Source organism: Aquarana catesbeiana, linkage group LG01 (genome assembly GCF_042186555.1).
Source record: "Aquarana catesbeiana isolate 2022-GZ linkage group LG01, ASM4218655v1, whole genome shotgun sequence".
NCBI classification, from domain to species: domain Eukaryota; kingdom Metazoa; phylum Chordata; class Amphibia; order Anura; family Ranidae; genus Aquarana; species Aquarana catesbeiana.
The window spans coordinates 316820311-316838498 of record NC_133324.1 but is presented as its reverse complement, the minus strand read 5'-3'; the positions used below and the strand labels follow the sequence as shown (position 1 = coordinate 316838498).

General features: G+C 43.7%; 2 protein-coding genes across 4 annotated transcripts in view; one reads left to right on the top strand and one right to left on the bottom strand.

The window, feature by feature from the left end:
* Positions 1–7164, bottom strand: part of MMAB (metabolism of cobalamin associated B) — a 33069-nt gene extending 25905 nt beyond the window's left edge. Inside the window, exon 1 of the mRNA XM_073629759.1 lies at positions 7011–7164. Coding sequence (XP_073485860.1) covers positions 7011–7105 — 95 coding nt within the window. The 5' untranslated portion in view covers positions 7106–7164. The remainder of the gene's footprint in view (positions 1–7010) is intronic.
* The window catches only part of MVK (mevalonate kinase), a 70231-nt gene continuing 53416 nt past the window's right edge, over positions 1374–18188 (top strand). Inside the window, exons 1-2 of one of the 3 annotated variants that reach the window (XM_073629747.1) lie at positions 1374–1508; positions 11279–11365. In XM_073629747.1, the coding sequence (XP_073485848.1) occupies positions 11291–11365 (75 nt within the window). In that variant the 5' untranslated portion in view covers positions 1374–1508; positions 11279–11290. Of the gene's footprint in view, positions 1509–7324; positions 7478–11278; positions 11366–18188 lie in introns of those variants that run through there. The other 2 variants (XM_073629738.1, XM_073629728.1) reach the window with 2 other exon arrangements.

Genomic DNA, 18188 nt, shown 5'->3' with positions numbered 1-18188 from the left:
AACACAGATCTCTACTTTCCCATAGTACAAGGAACTCCCCCACGGTTAGTAAGCACATTTTAGGCACACATTTAACTCTTTGATCGCTCCTGATGTTAACCCCTTCCCAGCCAGTGTCATCAGTACAGTGTCAGTGCATAGTTTTAGCATAGCATAGTTTTAGCACTGATCACTGTATTGGTGTCACTGGTTCCCAAAAAAGTGTCACTTATGCCACGTACACACGAGTGGATTTTCCCACAGAAAAAACTTGGATGGTTTTTCCGATGGAATTCCGCTCAAGCTTGCCTTGCATACACAGGGTTACACAAAAGTTCTCTGAACTGTCGACCGTCAAGAACGCGGTGACATACGACACTACGACAAGCCGAGAAAATGAAGTTCAATGCTTCTGAGCATGCGTCGAATTGTTTCCGAGCATGCGTAGGAATTTTCTGCATCAGAATTTGTACATGCGATCGCATTTTCGGATAGGAACTTTTCCCAACCGAAAAATAGAAACATGCTCTCAATCTTTTGCTGGCTGGAATACCGCAAGCAAAAGACCGATGGAGCATACACACAGTCACATTTTCCGACAAAAAGCTCTCATCTGAGTTTTTCTGGCGGAATTTCCGATCGTGTGTACGTGGCATTAGTGTCCGATTTGTCCGCTGCAATGTCGCAGTCCCGCTATAAGTTGCTGATCTCCAGCATTACTAGTAAGAAAAAATAAATAAATACAAATTCCATAAATATATCCCATAGTTTGAAGATGCTATAACTTTTGCACAAACAAATCAATGTACGCTTATTGGGATTTTTTTTACTAAAAATATGTAGCAGAATACATATTGGCCTACATTTATAAAGAAATTAGATTTTTTACATATCTTTTATTGGATGTGTTTTATAGCAGAAAGTAAAACATATTGTTTTTTTTTTTTTCCAAATTGTCAGTCTTTTTTTTATTTATGGCACAACAAATAAAAACCGCAGAGGTGATCAAATACCACCAAAAGAAAGTTCTATTTGTGGGAAAAAAAATTACATCAATTTTATTTGGGTATAGCGGCGCACAACTGCGCAATTGTCAGTTAAAGTAATGCAGTGCCATATTGCAAAAAATGGACTGGTCATGAAAGGGGGTAAACCTTCTGGAGCTGAAGTGGTTAAATTGAGTGCCATTGGCATGTGTATTCTGTTGTACGTAGGCTTGGAACAACACTGCAATGTCCTGGAAATACAAAAAGAGCAAACTTTAAAACTTTTGTTAGTACAAGTTGCAGCTTGCACACAGAGCACGTGTTATAAAAAAAAGTTAACATACACAAAGGGGTATGTCGTTTTTGGCCACTACCACGAATATTTTCAATTCACTCTAGTGCGATCATGTGATGCAGAAGCTCTGGCTCCCCGTGTAATTAAAGCTGCTTCTGCACAGGAGAGAAGGGAGTGCCAACAACAGACGAGCTCTGGAAGCCACGCTCCTGGTATATTGCCCCGTTGTGGAGCGATCCATGACACAGGTGAGCCGGAGCTTCTGCATTACGTGACCACATTAAAGCAAACTGAAAAAAGTATTTACACACATCTTTTAAAATGTATTTTTACACTGTTCCTTTATTTTTTTCTTTGTTATTACTTTTACTGTTGCCACAGGAAATATAAATATCCACGATAGCAACAGGATGCGACAGGTACACAATTTGAATGACAATTGCGCGGTCATGCTACACTGTACCCAAATTTTTTTATCATTTTGTTCCCACAAATAGAGCGTTCTTTTGGTGGTATTTGATCATCTCTGCGATTTTTATTTTTTGCGCAACAAATAAACAAAGACCGAAAATTTTGAAAAAAAACAAGTTTTTCTTAGTTTCTGTTAAAATTTTTTGTAAAGAAGTATGTTTTCTTCTTCAATGATGGGCACTGATATGGCTGCACTGACGGGCACCGATGATGTGACACTGATGAGGAGGCACTGACGGGCACTGATAGGCGGCACTGATGGGCACTGTTATGCGGCACTGATGGGCACTCATAGGCAGCACTGATGGGCACTCATAGGCAGCACTGATGGGCACTCATAGGCAGCACTGATGGGCACTCATAGGCAGCACTGATGGGCACTCATAGGCAGCACTGATAGGTGGCACGGATGGGCACTGATAGGTGGGCACTGATGACACTGATTGGTGGCATTGCTGGGCAGAACTGAAATATAATGGTGCCAATCAGTGCCCATTTGTGGGCACTGATTGGCACACATTGGGCACATGTGGATGGCCATGGGGTACATACCTGGCCATCCACATGTTGCCCCCTTCCCTGGTGGTCCTAGTGGCGTCCCTGGTAGTCCAGTGTGGTCATCTGAGGGGGGGCTGCGCTGATAAACGATCAGCGCAGACTCCCCGTCAGGAGAGCCGCCGATCGGCTCTCCTCTACCCGTGTCTGTCAGACGCGAGTGAGGAAAAGCCGATCAACGGCTCTTCCTATTGACATCGTGATCAGCCGTGATTGGATACGGCTGATCACGTGGTAAAGAGCCTCCGCCGAAGGCTCTTTACCAAGATCGGTGGAGCGGTGTGTCAGGCTGACACACCGCTCCACCGATCGCTGCGATGGGCGTGCGCCGGCATGTTATCCTGCTGGACATCATATGGATAATGGATAATGGATAATGGAACCACCGCCCGGCCGTCAATCTGCTATAGGCCGGGCGGGAAGTGGTTAAACAATTGTAGCAGTTTTATTCTGTCTTCATTCATGGAGGTCAGAAATGGCAGTTTTCTTGGGACAGGTTCCTTTTAACTGCAGTAAAGGCAGAAGGCTTAATACACAAAGCTAAAACATCAAGGTAAAGATACTTCATTTTTTTTTAAAAAGGGACAGTTATTTTCAGCCAAGTCCAAGATTTGAAATTACAGACTAAAAATACACTATAAAGCAGAATAAACCCATGGATTTTTAAGCGGAACTAAACCCATCAATTTTACCATTTCAAAAAAATGTTACATTCCTGGAATGCTGGGATTGCTAACTGTCAAATTTGCTTGTTTCCTGCGACAAACTGTCAAACCATCAAATGACTGGTGTCATAACTGACATTTGCAGCACCATGGCAGTTGCAGATCATACAAGAGGGTAAGATGTAATCTTCCTTGGCTGACAATGATAGGAGGGTTTAGTTCCGCTTTAATGGTTTTCCAAAACAGTTACAATCAATGCATGCTGGCAATGATAACTGTCACAATCGCTTGGATTCTCAACCAAACTGTCAAATGAGCAAATCACTGGTGTCATTACTAATCATATGTACAACAATATGGTAACTGCAGATCAAACAGAAGCTAAGATGGAACTTTACACATAACAACTTGATAAAAAATAATGTTCTAAGGAACATACATTCCACATTAATAATGATGCAATCAACATCAGTGTGTGCTGTAAGTTGCCTCCAGCATTGTTCCTGTTTTTTCTTGCTGGAGGCTGCCATTGTGCTGAAGCCCAGAGCCCCTGAACAGCAGCAAATCATAAAGTGGAACTAAACCCATCGATCTAACATTTAAAAAAACAGTTACATTCCTGGAATTCTGGGATTGCTAACTCACATTTACTTGTGTCCTCAACCAAACTGTCAAACCATTAATTGGCTGGTGTCATAAAACTTATCACATGTGCAGCACCATGGCAGTTGCAGATCAAACAGAAGCAGCTTACTTGGCAGTAAAGGATAGAAGGGTTTAATTCTGCTTTAAGGCTGTCAGCAGATCGGCCTCTACAAACTTGGCAGTGCAACTGAGCATGTGCAGAGCAGGGTGAGACAGTGTATTACTGGATTTTACACAGTAAAGGCACTTATATTGATGTTTTACATATCTAAACCTGCAAAAGGGGCCAGCCTGAAGTCATGCAGGACCTACACAGCTTAGTGTGTGTGTATATATATATATATATATATATATATATATATATATTTTTTTTTTTTTTTTCTTGTTGAGTTTAACCACTTACCGACCGGCCACTGTATGTATACGTCATTACTTTGAAGATGGATATCTCGGTAACGGCAGCAGCTGCTGCCACAACAGAGGTATCCATCTTTAGGGCCGGCGGTTCTGTACACGTTAATGGTGGTCTCTGCGGTGGGTTCGCCGCGAGATCACCGTTATCAGCGGCGGGAGAGGTGCCCACCCCCACCGGTCTCCCGCGCCCTCCGCCGCTTACCCAAGTCGTCGGTAGCGGCGGAGGCAATCGGGTCCTTTCACTTCCTAGGTATGGAGACGAGTGAGGCTAAGATGACCCCCACCCGTCTCCATACCATAGGACGGCGGAAGCGACGTCATGACGTCAGCTCCGCCCATTTGTCTTAAAGTAGAAATATGAGATCTGAGGACTTTTTGACCCCAGATCTCATATTTAAGAGGACCTGTCATGCTTTTTTCTATTACAAGGGATGCAATTTTGAAGCGTGACATGTTGGGTATCAATTTACTTGGCGTAACATTATATTTCACAATATATAAAAAAATTGGGCTAACTTTACTGTTGTCTAATTTTTTTTTCAAAAAAGTGAATTTTTTCCAAAAAAAGTGCGCTTACAAGACCGCTGTGCAAATATGGTGCAAAAAAAAGTATTGCAATGACCGCCATTTTATTCTCTAGGGTGTGAGAAAAAAAAATATATAATGTTTGGGGGTTCTAAGTAATTTTCTAGCAAAAAAACCTGTTTTAAACATGTAAACACCTAAAATACAAAACGAGAATGGTCCTTAAGTGGTTAACTTTGATATAGATTTTTCTTTTTTTAATTAACCATTTTAAAATGTAGATCTGTGGGTGGTGCATGGTGACATAGGGAGGACTGAGATATATATTATATATATATATATATATATATATATATATATATATATATATATATATATATATTATATATGTATGGGAGAATCTTTAAAATAGAATGAGAATCGTGAGAGAATCGTGATCTTTATTGTAAGCAAAAGAATCGTGATTTTCATTTTTCCCAGAATCGTGCAGCTCTACGCTACTGTGGAACCTAGGGGGTTAATCATCTGCATTCTTTGCACATGCTCAGTTTGGTGTGTATTGCTAGAGAGTTTTTTTTTTTTTTTTTCTTCGGAGGGTGCATGTGATCAGCACAGGGCCAATAAGCACTGTCCAGACAGAGGGTTGGGGTCCTTACAGCCTCATAGGACAGTCAGAGGAGGATAAAAACTCCTCCTACAAGCTTTAACCAGACACCAACAGAAGTCATAAGACTGCTAATGAGAAAAGGTATTTAGTAGTTTATATTTACTAAAATAATTGCATTTCCATGCTCTGTGTACTGTGGGAGACCAGATATAGTGAATGCAGGGTCCTGGGTTTAGTAACACTTTAAGCCCTCTTTCACGTTGGAGCGTCTTGTCGTGCAATTTGACATTTGAATTGCACTATTCAAATCGGTGCGCTGCCGACTTTGCAGTGCCGCATTGATTTGAAAAAGTAGTTCCTGCACTACTTTTGGTGATTTCGGTTGCGACTTGTATAGAAATCTGTGCATGAAGTCGCACCAAAATGCGGCTTTGAAATCCAATCATGCCTCTGCCTGTGGGAGTCATGCTTGCAACTGCCAGTCTTGCAATGCCTTAGGGGACTTGTAGTTTTGCAACAGCTGGAGAGCCACTGTTCCGGCAGATTAGGCGACCCGTCAGAATGTGTAACGGGAGTGACGTTCCGTCGCCGCCATCTTGCCCGAACACTTTAACGGTGCAGAGCAACTTTTTTTTTTTTTTAATATATAAACTATACATATATTTTGCAATTAAATAACATTTCTAATCAAATGAAGTTAGGCACAAAAGTCCCCCTTTACATCAGAGTTCCCTTACACTGTAATCCTGATCTAAGGGGGAACACTGAGAACTCTGATGTACTGAGAGGACTCTGATGTAAGGGGAAACACTGCTACCTCTGGTGAAAAGGGGAAATATGATGAAAGGGGTGCTCTGAGAACTCTGATTTACCTTAGTGTACTCACTCAGAGGCAGGAGAGAGAAGGGGGAGACTTCCGTCACAGACAGGGATGGATGGTGAGCTCACTCATCCCTTGGCAGTCAGCACCTCTCATCCAGATGTATCTGAGGCTGCTGTACTTCAAATTTCCGGACCCCACTTTCATTTTCTGAGGCACAGCACGGGGGATTGGAGTGTGGGCAGACACAGAGGGGTAGGGGCAGGAGGAAGAGGAACAGATTGAACCCTCTCTCCTCTCTTGTCTGTGTGTGGGGGGAGGATGAATTGTTAGTGCTGGCTTTGGGCGGTGTGAAAGAAAGTTTAACAGACACTCTCAGCTTAGACAACTGCAGCCAGCAACCCTGCCGGGAAGCCATAGTGTGGTCTGAATAATATGTCTGGGTTTCAGGCAGTCTGAAACCCGGACACATGATTTCAAACCCGAACTATCCGGGTGAATCCCAGACAGGTGGCAACCCTACACCCCTCCACAATAAGGATACACTAAGAAGGGGGCAAGTGGACATCTTGTTACACCCACCAAAGTTTTGCATTTTATACTATTTTTTAACAGTAAACTGCGTTTATATAGTGAAATACAGTACTTAGAACTCTGTGTAAATGTTTAGATTAGAATTTTAAAGCAGCAAACTTCTGTCCAATTAGCAAACCTATGAGATGAGCAGGCTTGCCGCTGCTTTTAAAATTCAACATCTAAACAGTCAGAGGGAGTTCTAAGTACTGTGTTTCACTATATATACTCAGTTTACTGTTAAAAATAATTGTAAAATGCAAAACTCTGCTTGCCCCCTTCTTAGTGTATCCTTACTGTGGAGTGAGGGGTGTAGCAAGATGGCGGCGATGACACATTCGTTACACATTCTGACACCGCTAGTTTGAGACCCCTGTGTCAGAGCTGGCCATGCTGCGAAATGCGCATTCCCTGGGACTACCTTTGTCCCTTCCCAGCACTGTATCTTGTATACATCAGCACAGCAGCCTCTCACCTGCCCTCAGCCGCACTGTCACTATACAGGCGCCTGCTCTGCCCCAATCCGCGCACCGCTCTCCATAATAACAACCTGGCTACAGTCGCCGCCATGACTACACCCCGCCCACCGCTCGCCTCATACGCTACACTGCAGCTGATTGGCCCTCCTGCTCTGGCTAGGTCTCACAACCTACACGTATTGGGCACGGTCCCGTGCGATGCAGCCTGTTGGGTGGAAGTCGTCTCTGGTTGGGAGAACAGGTGAGGCGGGGTCTCTGCTGATTGGAGGAAGGAAGGAAAGTGCAGCTCTTGCAGCCGATTGGTTAGAAGTGTCTGGGCTGTACTGTTTTTGATTGGTGAAGGGATGTGTACAGTGTAGAGTTCATTGATCGCATTGGAAGTGTATGGAAGCCGAAATGAAGTGACAGCATCTCCTGATAGAGCGTGTTGCTGGTCTGTGTCACCTGTCTGCAGTCTATGTATGTATGTATTCCATAACCTTTTATCTTTGTTCTAGTGCTTACCAATATATGATAAGTTTTATATTTAATGTGCCAGAAATGTTACAATCAGCTTTAACCACTTCAATACCAGGCACTTTCACCCTTCCTGCCCAGGCCAATTTTCAGCTTTCAGTGCTGTCACACTTTGAATGACAATTGTGCGGTCATACAACACTGTACCCAAATTACATTTTTATCATTTTCTTCCCACAAATAGAGCTTTCTTTTGGTGGTATTTGATCACTTTTTATATTTTGCTAAACAAACTAAAAAAAAAATAAAAAATTTTGGAAAAAAAACGAAAACGTTTTTCTTCGTTTCTGTTATAAAATTTTGTTTTCTCCTTTACTGACGAGCACTGATGAAGTGGCACCGATGGGCACTGATGAGTTGGCACTGATATGTGGAATTGATGGGCACTGACAGGCGGCACTGATGCAGCACTGATGGGCACTGACAGGCGGCACTGATGGGCAGTGATGAAGTGGCACCGATGGGCACTGAGTTGGCACTGATATGTAGAACTGATGGGGCACTGATAGGCGGCACTGATGCAGCACTGATGGGCACTGACAGGCGGCACTGATGGGCACTGACAGGCGACACTGATGGGCACTGACAGGCAACATTGATGGGCACTGACAGGTGACATTGATGGGCGCTGGTTGGGCAGGTACTGACAGGTGTTAATGCGGGGCACTGATTGTCACTGTGATGGACACTGATTGGCACTATGGTGGGTACTGATTTGCACTGTGGTGGGCACTGATTGGCACTTTATTGGGCACTGGCAGGGGGTTATGATGGGGCACTCACTGGGCACCGATTGGCAGCTTATGGGTACATTTAATGAGGGCTGTGCTGATAATCAATGTGCTGATTATCAGCACAGACCCCCCCCCCGACAGGGAGAGCCGCCGATCGGCTCTCCCTGTCAGTGCGAACCGAGGAATGTCGTTTACCGGCACTTCCTGGTTCTCGTGATGATCAGCTGAGATTGGTCACAGCTGATCACGTGGTAAGAAGCCTCTGTCAGAGGCTTCTTATCACGATCAGAGATGCGGCGTGTCAGACTGACGTACCGCACTCGTGATAGCCTCGCTGCGTGCCCCGGTGGGCGTGCTCCGGCATGTTATCCTGCTGGACATCATATGACGCCCAGTCAGCATAACAGAACCACCTCCCGGCCGTCATTTGGTTATAGGCCGGACGGGAAGTGGTTAAATGTGCTAAAACTAAGTAATATTCGGGTCTGCCTTATCTATCCAGTCAATTTGCATCCAATCAGGCAGGTCTTTAAACACAGTTGTCAGTAGATATAAAGGAGATTGTGCAATCAGATTGTAATGTGTGTGAATCTCTACAGAAACATGCCTAGCATTGCACCTGATGTAAATAGATTTAGCCCGGTTCACACTGATGTGATGCGGGAAGCGCTGAGTTTTCAGCATCGCATGTGTAGTGTTTGTGTGATCTTCTGTGGGTGTCAATTAACCACTTACAGCGGAGCGCCACCCAAAAGTGGAAGCTCCGCTTGTTCGCACCCTCCACTGCCACATCTGCAGCTTTTTGGGGGAAGGGGGGAGTGGATACCTGTCAAAACCAGGTTCCCACTTTCAGGGAGGATCGCCGCACAACCATGAGGCAATCTACTGGCTGCGAGGCTTCACTCCCTGTTTCTTTTAGTGAAGAGGCCTGTGCCTGTACCCTGAGTTGATGGACAGATCGGCTAGGGGTGCCAACATCGCTGGATACCTGGACAGGTAAGTGTCCTTATATTAAAAGTCAACGGCTACAGTATTTGTAGCTGCTGACTTTAATTTTTTTTTTAAAATATAGGCTGGAACTTCTCTTTAAGGACCCAGCCTTTTTCTGACATTTGTTGTTTACAAGTAAAAATCTGTATTTTTTGCTAGAAAAGGACTTAGAACCCCCCAAACATAAGATAGATAGATACCCTAGAATAAAATGGTGGTCGTTGCAATTTTTTTATGTCTCACCGTTTTTGCGCAGCGTTTTTTTTAAACGCAATTTGTTCTTGGAAAAAATACACTTTAGTAAATTAAAAAAAGAAACAAAACATAATCTATTGGATACATGCATTATTGCTGCACTTAAGTAAGCAGCCAGGATTTCCGGTGAGTGAGACATTTGGCTATTTTGGGAGGATTTGCACTTTAAGAATCAGTTGATGAACTTTTTGAAGTTTACGTTGAATGTTTTAGTGCTGCAATTTTCTACACAAAACACAATATACACCCCAATTTTTTTGTATTATGTGAAAGATGATGTTACGCTGAGTAAATAAATACCTAACATGTCATGCTTTAAAATTGCGCACGATCATTAAGTGGCGCCAAACTACGATACTTAGAAATCTCCATAGGCGATGCTTTAAACATTTCTAAAGGTTACGTTACAAAAGCGGTCTAGTGCTAGAATTATTGCTCTCAGGCGTTCGCAGCGACTCCTCATGTGTGGTGCAAACATATTTTACATATGTGGGCTTGAATTATGTATGCATTCACTACTGGACGGGGGCGCTTTAAAATTAAATTTTCAGTTTTTTTTACGTTTTTTACACTGTCCCTTTTTTAAATATATATATATATATATATATATATATATATATATATATATATATATATATATATATATATATATATATATATATATATATATATGTATGTGTGTGTATATGTATGTATATATATATATATATATATATATATATATATATATATATATATATATATATATATAATATATATTTTTTTTTTATCGCTTTTATTGACATAGCAAGGAATGTAAACATCCCTCGCGATAACAATATAGCATGAAAGGTCCTCTTTATGGAGAGATCTGGGGTTTAAAAGACTCCAAATCTCTCCTCTACCTTTTTAAAAGCAAAAGATCAAAAAAAAAAAATATATATATTTTTTAACTTTAAAAAAAAAACAAAAACATGTTTACATGGTCCATAAACCAGAAGTGATGTCATGATGTTGCTCCGGTCCTCCAAGGGCATATAGATGAGCGGTGGCCTCCTTGCCATTGCTTATCTCTATGGGAGACCCTGCCGAAGCCGGATGCTTAGCGATCGGTAATGTAAGCCTGGAAAGCAGTGAGAGAGGAGGGGCACTTCTCCTGGCACTTCTAAAAGTGATCCCGCTGCTGGGATCACTTTTATCTGAAAGCCGGTGTTCTATCGAATAGTGCCCCCTGTCGAAAAATGCCTCCGATGGGTCTGTGCATGTGCGGTACGGAACGTCACTCCGTCTGATATATTGATCAGCTGGCAGGACCTGAACATAGCGCATGTGCAGATCGTCCACAGCATTATCCGATGCTATGCAAACAGCGGAGGGAGAACGTAAGTGTCAGATTATGCCTCGCTGCTGCGGGGTGTGTTTTGTGTGTGTTGCAGAGCGGCTTCAGTGTGTTGAATGGGGGGTTTTGCCTAGGTCTAAGGTTGTATTGTAAAACACACAAAACCGCCGTTCAACACACTGAAGATGCCCTGCAACACATACAAAACATGCCGGGCAGCAGCAGAGCATAATCTGACAGTTAGCTTTCCCACCTGCCTGCCCACATTCTGGGGCTGGAGGGGGAGAAGAGGAGAGTGCTCACTGCTGGGGAGCAAAGAATAACTTAATTATCCCTCTTATATTAGAGCTTACTTTTGGGAGGGGGATTACTAATAGAAGATTTTTATCAATTTGAGTTTAGCTTTAAGTTTCCAGATTGTTTTTTGACTAAGAATACTTTCTTTTGGCAGATCTAAATAGCAATGGACAAAGACTTATTCATATCTGCGCCTGGAAAAGTAATATTACATGGTGAACATGCTGTGGTCCATGGGAAGGTAGTGTATATGATGTCTACTAGTATTACTTCTTATTATGTTGTGTGTTGCATGTGTAGTCTTTTATAGTTTTTTGTTAGGTGTTTATAGGTCAAACTCCAGTCCAAACATTTTCTTTTATTATTAATGTGGACAAGGGTTAGAACCTGTCTGTTTATTGTTGATGTTACAGGACTTTCAGGACCCCTGCCAGGACTTCCAGAATTCCCTGGTGAATTACACTGGGCATGTCCTCTGTCCAAAAGGGTATTTTAAATTAGATGTCTGGCCAAACCTAACTAAGCTTAAACCTACCCCCCCATTCTAAGACCTATGCTAACTCTCTTGTAAAGGAAAAATGTGTATACTTACCTGATCTAATGGCGCTCAGGTCCAGTCACGTGATCTCCCCAGAAACTGGCTTCTCTGGAGAGAAGAGAGCTGCAGAGCTTGGCCAGGCTTTTGGCAAAAGAGCTAATATACTTCCTGAATGCCTTGCTTAATGCTCAAATGGATTATCTTGACTGCTGCCTGCCCACGACCTCTGCCCCAACCTGACTACTCTCTTGTCTACCCACAACCTCTGCCCAAGATTGACTACTCTATTGACTGCCACCTGCCCAAGACCTCAGCCTGGACCTGACTACTCTGTTGACTGCCACCTGCCCAAGACCTCAGCCTGGACCTGACTACTCTATGGACTGCCACCTGCCCAGACCCGATTACTGTCTTGACTGCTGCCTGCCTACAACCTCTGCACAGACCTGACTATTCTGTTGCCTGCTACCTGCCCACGACATCTGCTCGGATCTGACTGTTCTGTTACCTCTCCCCACGTTTCTAGTACTTGAGTAGGGATGCTTTAACTAGTAATGTCCTAATTCAATAAAGAGCGCCAATTTCTAAAATATACTGTCACAGCCTCGGTAGGTTGTCAACATCTGATGTTGCAGACTTGTAGTAGTTTTGTAGATAGCTTCACATATATATATTATTTACACATATAATTAGTGTGTCAGCAATATTACAAGGGGAGTTCAAGTCAAACCGGGACATTTGAGTTCATATAATAAAAGAACAAATTTCAAGGAGTGGAAACTGCATTTATTTTCCGACATACTCCCTTGTTACATTTACATAAGTGATCCCAGCGTTTAATGCCTGGAAAGATTCGGCATAAAAAGATTTGTCAGTATGTCTGGACTGGCTAACGACGTGCGCCGCCTGTCAGTAATAGGACACACTTGCCACTTATTACTGCGTGTAGTTCCACCACGCTAGCATTCCTTTTTATACCTGTAAAATTAAAAGTCCCAGTTTGACTTGAACACCCCTCCGTATTGTCTCGTAGTGGAGATATATTTACATAGGTAGGCCTTTGCTGGGATTTGAGGACAGGTTTAGCAAATATTACTAAGGGGCTAATTTGTCATACAGCAGTACCACCTAACCATGGTTCTACTGCTACTTTAACACCTTCCCGCCTGGCATATACCAGAATGATGGCCGGGCAGTGGCTTTACCGTTCTGACTGGACATCTTATGATGTCCTTTACATTGTGCTGCTCATGCACAGCGACCATTGGTAAGCTGTGTCCCTTGGACATGGCACATCACCAATCGGGGTAAGGAGCCGTTGACGTAGGCTCTTTACCACGTGATCAGCTGTGTCTAAAAACAGCCGATGAGGAGAAGGAAGCTGCCAGAGCCAGAAGTTCACCAAAGGGAATACCTTGGGCCAGATGGTCCCCGGCAGTATGACCTTTCAGAGGCCTCTGCAGTTGTAAACCCTGTCTCGTCTGGGAAGCTGAGATTAAGGTGTGTTTTGTGTTTTTTTTTTTTTTTTTTTTTGGGGTTTTTTTTGTTTTTTTATTTTATGCTTTCCAGCCTAGAGGTGAGATCTGGGGACTTATAGACCCCAGATCTCGCTGTAAAGAGGACCTGTCATGCCCTATTTCTATTACAAGGGATTTTTACATTCCTTGTAATAGGAATAAAAGTGATCAAAAAAAAAAATGTAAAAGGAAAGTGTCATAATATAAAAGTAAAATAAAAAATAAAAAAATGTAAAGCTCCCTTGTCCCCGCTCACAGAAGCAAACGCATTTGTAGGTCGCGTCCACATATGTAAACGGCGTTCAAACCACACATGTGAGGTATTGCCATGAACGTTGGAGCGAAAGCAATAATTCTAGCCCTAGACCTCCTCTGCAACTCTAAACAGGTAACCTGTAAACTTTTTTTAATGCGACGCCTATGGGGATTTTTAAGTACCGAAGTTTGGTTGCCATTCCACGAGAAAGTGAGTCTGGCACTTCCTCTACTCTCTATGCAACCATAGGAAGCTGCTGCCAATGGTGACACATCTGCGTGCTCACTCCCAAGCTGTGCTATGCGTGCCTATAGACAAACACAGTGCGTCTCGGCCCCGCTTTCTGCTCACAGGATTTGCTGCTGCCTCTCTGTCCTGTGAGGAGAGCAGCTCCACTGCAGATGGGTAAAGCGTGAAATAGGTTTCAGAGAAGTATAAGGGGGTGGGCAATATTTCCACTGGAACGTTTTTTACTTTTTTTTTAATGCAGGGAATGCATGAAGGTTAAAGAAATGTTCTGCCTTTTAGAACCACTTTAAAGTCAACCTGTTTTGCTCATGAAAGGAAAAGCAACAGGTTTGATTTATTGCTGTCTTCACAACTGCACATATCTTAACTTTGCTACCCTGCTTCTCCATTCACCAGTGGAAGCAAACTGACATTGCTCCTACATGGCGTCACTGGCGGTTTATGATTAGCTGCTTAGGTTCCATGCACTGTTGCATGAAGAGGGAATGCGGTCCATAACTCTGTGTAAGCTCCAAATTGCAACTGCAAGCTTTTATAGGGCTTTTGCTTTTTGCTTCATGGAATGGCAGGAGAACAGATGAACTTTCTGCAAAGGTTGGCATCAAAAGCACAAATCCACTATATGGGATGGGTAGTTTTACAAGTATGGTTAGTATGTGGGGCTTGGGGTAGTCCATTGGTCTCTGTTGGGAGCTCTTCACCAACTAGCAGCATTGATCCCCCAAAATTGACAAGTAAAGTTTTGCAATTGCAAAAAGTCTTTTTAATTAGCAAAATCAAATTAAGTTAATCAGTTAATCCGAGACCCACGTCCTGTTATTTGCAACTTAAAGCGGAATTTCAGTCATTTTTTCATCTTTCCATCTATAAAATCTTCTGCCCTTGTTTTAACTTTGGATAATAAAACATTTTTTTCTGCCAGTAAATACCTTATACATCCCACTTCCACTTGTCTGGTAAAAAGCCTAGGCTTATGACATCATGCACCTCTCTCTCTCGATCTCTCTCTCGATGTGCCTCTGTGTAAATCCAGGAAGTGAACAGGCAGCAGCTTCAGTTGCCCACAGTTAAAGTGGCTGCAGCCAGTCTTAGTGGAAGGAGATTTCTGCAGCATATTTGGCAAGTACAGAATCACGGTATATATAAAATAATATGCAAAGTGGTTGGAGGGAAGCTTCAGAATGACAAAGATGGTTTTATTGCAGATTATGTGAGCAGACTGCAGTTCCTCTTTACTAAAAGCTGTTTACAGGGTAAATTATCTGAGGCATTTAAGTACTTAGTTAATTTCACTTTTATTTTTTTATCTATAGTTAACCACTTGCCGACCGCCGCACGACTATATACGTCGGCAGAATGGCACGGGCAGGCAAAAGGACTTACATGTACGTCCTTGCCTGCCCGCGGGTGGGGGGTCCGATCGGACCCCCCCCCCCCGGTGCCAGCGGCGGTCGGCAAATCTCCCCCGGCGATCGGAGGTGAGGGGGAGGCCATCCATTCGTGGCCCCCCCCTCGCGATCGCTCTCAGCCAATGGGATCATTACCCTGCCTCTGTATTGTACACAGAGGCAGAGGAAATGATGTCATCTCTCCTCGGCTCGGTATTTTCCGTTCCGGGCCGAGGAGAGAAGACTGCAATGTGAGTGCACAACACACACACACACAGTAGAACATGCCAGGCACACAAAACACCCCGATCCCCCCCCCCGATCGCCCCCCGATCCCCCCCCAATCACCCCCCCCCCCCCCGTCACAAACTGACACCAGCAGGTTTTTTTTTTTTTTTTTTTTTCTGATTACTGTATTGGTGTCAGTTTGTGACATTTACAGTGTTAGGACAGTTAGTATTACCCCCCTGTAGGTCTAGGGTACCCCCCTAACCCCCCCTAATAAAGTTTTAACCCCTTGATCACCCCCCGTCACCAGTGTCGCTAAGCGATCATTTTTCTGATCGCTGTATTAGTGTCGCTGGTGACGCTAGTTAGTGAGGTAAATATTTAGGTTCGCCGTCAGCGTTTTATAGCGACAGGGACCCCCATATACTACCTAATAAATGTTTTAACCCCTTGATTGCCCCCTAGTTAACCCTTTCACCACTGATCACTGTATAACCGTTACGGGTGACGCTGGTTAGTTTGTTTATTTTTTATAGTGTCAGGGCACCCGCCGAATAAAGATTTAGCCCCCTGATCGCCCGGCGGTGATATGCGTCGCCCCAGGCAGCATCAGATTAGCGCCAGTAACGCTAACACCCACGCACGCAGCATACGCCTCCCTTAGTGGTATAGTATCTGTACGGATCAATATCTGATCTGATCAGATCTATACTAGCGTCCCCAGCAGTTTAGGGTTCCCAAAAACACAGTGTTAGCGGGATCAGCCCAGATACCTGCTAGCACCTGCGTTTTGCCCCTCCGCCCGGCTCGGCCCAGCCCACCCAAGTGCAGTATCGATCGATCACGGTCACTTACAAAACACTAAACGCATAACTGCAGCGTTCGCAGAGTCAGGCCTGATCCCTGTGATCGCTAACAGTTTTTTTGGTAGCGTTTTGGTGAAATGGCAAGCACCAGCCCCAGGCAGCGTCAGGTTAGTGCCAGTAGCGCTAACACCCACGCACGCACCGTACACCTCCCTTAGTGGTATAGTATCTGAACGCATCAATATCTGATCCGATCAGATCTATACTAGCGTCCCCAACAGTTTAGGATTCCCAAAAACGCAGTGTTAGTGGGATCAGCCCAGATACCTGCTAGCACCTGCGTTTTGCCCCTCCGCCCGGCCCAGCCCAGCCCACCCAAGTGCAGTATCGATCGATCACTGTCACTTACAAAACACTAAACGCATAACTGCAGCGTTCGCAGAGTCAGGCCTGATCCCTGCGATCGTTAACAGTTTTTTTGGTAGCGTTTTGGTGAACTGGCAAGCGCCAGCGGCCTAGTACACCCCGGTCATAGTCAAACCAGCACTGCAGTAACACTTGGTGACGTGGCGAGTCCCATAAGTGCAGTTCAAGCTGGTGAGGTGGCAAGCACAAGTAGTGTCCCGCTGCCACAAAGAAGACAAACACAGGCCCGTCGTGCCCATAATGCCCTTCCTGCTGCATTCGCCAATCCTAATTGGGAACCCACCGCTTCTGCAGCGCCCGTACTTCCCCCATTCACATCCCCAACCAAATGCAGTCGGCTGCATGAGAGGCATTTTCTTTATGTCCTCCCCCTAGTACCCCTACCCAACGAACTCCCCCAAAAAAGATGTCGTGTCTGCAGTAAGCGCGGATATAGGCGTGACACCCGCTATTATTGTCCCTCCTGTCCTGACAATCCTGGTCTTTGCATTGGTGAATGTTTTGAATGCTACCATTCACTAGCTGAGTATTAGCGTAGGGTACAGCATTGCACAGACTAGGACACACTTTCACAGGGTCTCCCAAGATGCCATCGCATTTTGAGAGACCCGAACCTGGAACCGGTTACAGTTATAAAAGTTACAGTTACAAAAAAAGTGTAAAAAAAAAAAAAAAAAACACAAACAAAAATATAAAATAAAAAGTAATAGTTGTCGTTTTATTGTTCTCTCTCTATTCTCTCTCTCTCTATTCTCTCTATTGTTCTGCTCTTTTTTACTGTATTCTATTCTGCAATGTTTTATTGTTATTATGTTTTATCATGTTTGCTTTTCAGGTATGCAATTTTTTATACTTTACCATTTACTGTGCTTTATTGTTAGCCATATTTTTGTCTTCAGGTACAGCATTCACGACTTTGAGTGGTTATACCAAAATGATGCTTGCAGGTTTAGGTATCATCTTGGTATCATTCTTTTCAGCCAGCGGTCGGCTTTCATGTAAAAGCAATCCTAGCGGCTAATTAGCCTCTAGACTGCTTTTACAAGCAGTGGGAGAGAATGCCCCCCCCCCCATCGTCTTCCGTGTTTTTCTCTGGCTCTCCTGTCTCAACAGGGAACCTGAGAATGCAGCCGGTGATTCAGCCAGCTGACCATAGAGCTGATCAGAGACCAGAGTGGCTCCAAACATCTCTATGGCCTAAGAAACCGGAAGCTACGAGCATTTTATGACTTAGATTTCGCCGGATGTAAATAGCGCCATTGGGAAATTGGGGAAGCATTTTATCACACCGATCTTGGTGTGGTCAGATGCTTTGAGGGCAGAGGAGAAATCTAGGGTCTAATAGACCCCAATTTTTTCAAAAAAGAGTACCTGTCACTACCTATTGCTATCATAGGGGATATTTACATTCCCTGAGATAACAGTAAAAATGATTAAAAAAAAAAAAAATGAAAGGAACAGTTTTAAAATAAGATAAAAAAGCAAAAAAATAATAAAGAAAAAAAAAAAAAAAAAAAAAAAAGCACCCCTGTCCCCCCTGCTCTCGCGCTAAGGCGAACGCAAGCGTCGGTCTGGCGTCAAATGTAAACAGCAATTGCACCATGCATGTGAGGTATCACCGCGACGGTTAGATCGAGGGCAGTAATTTTAGCAGTA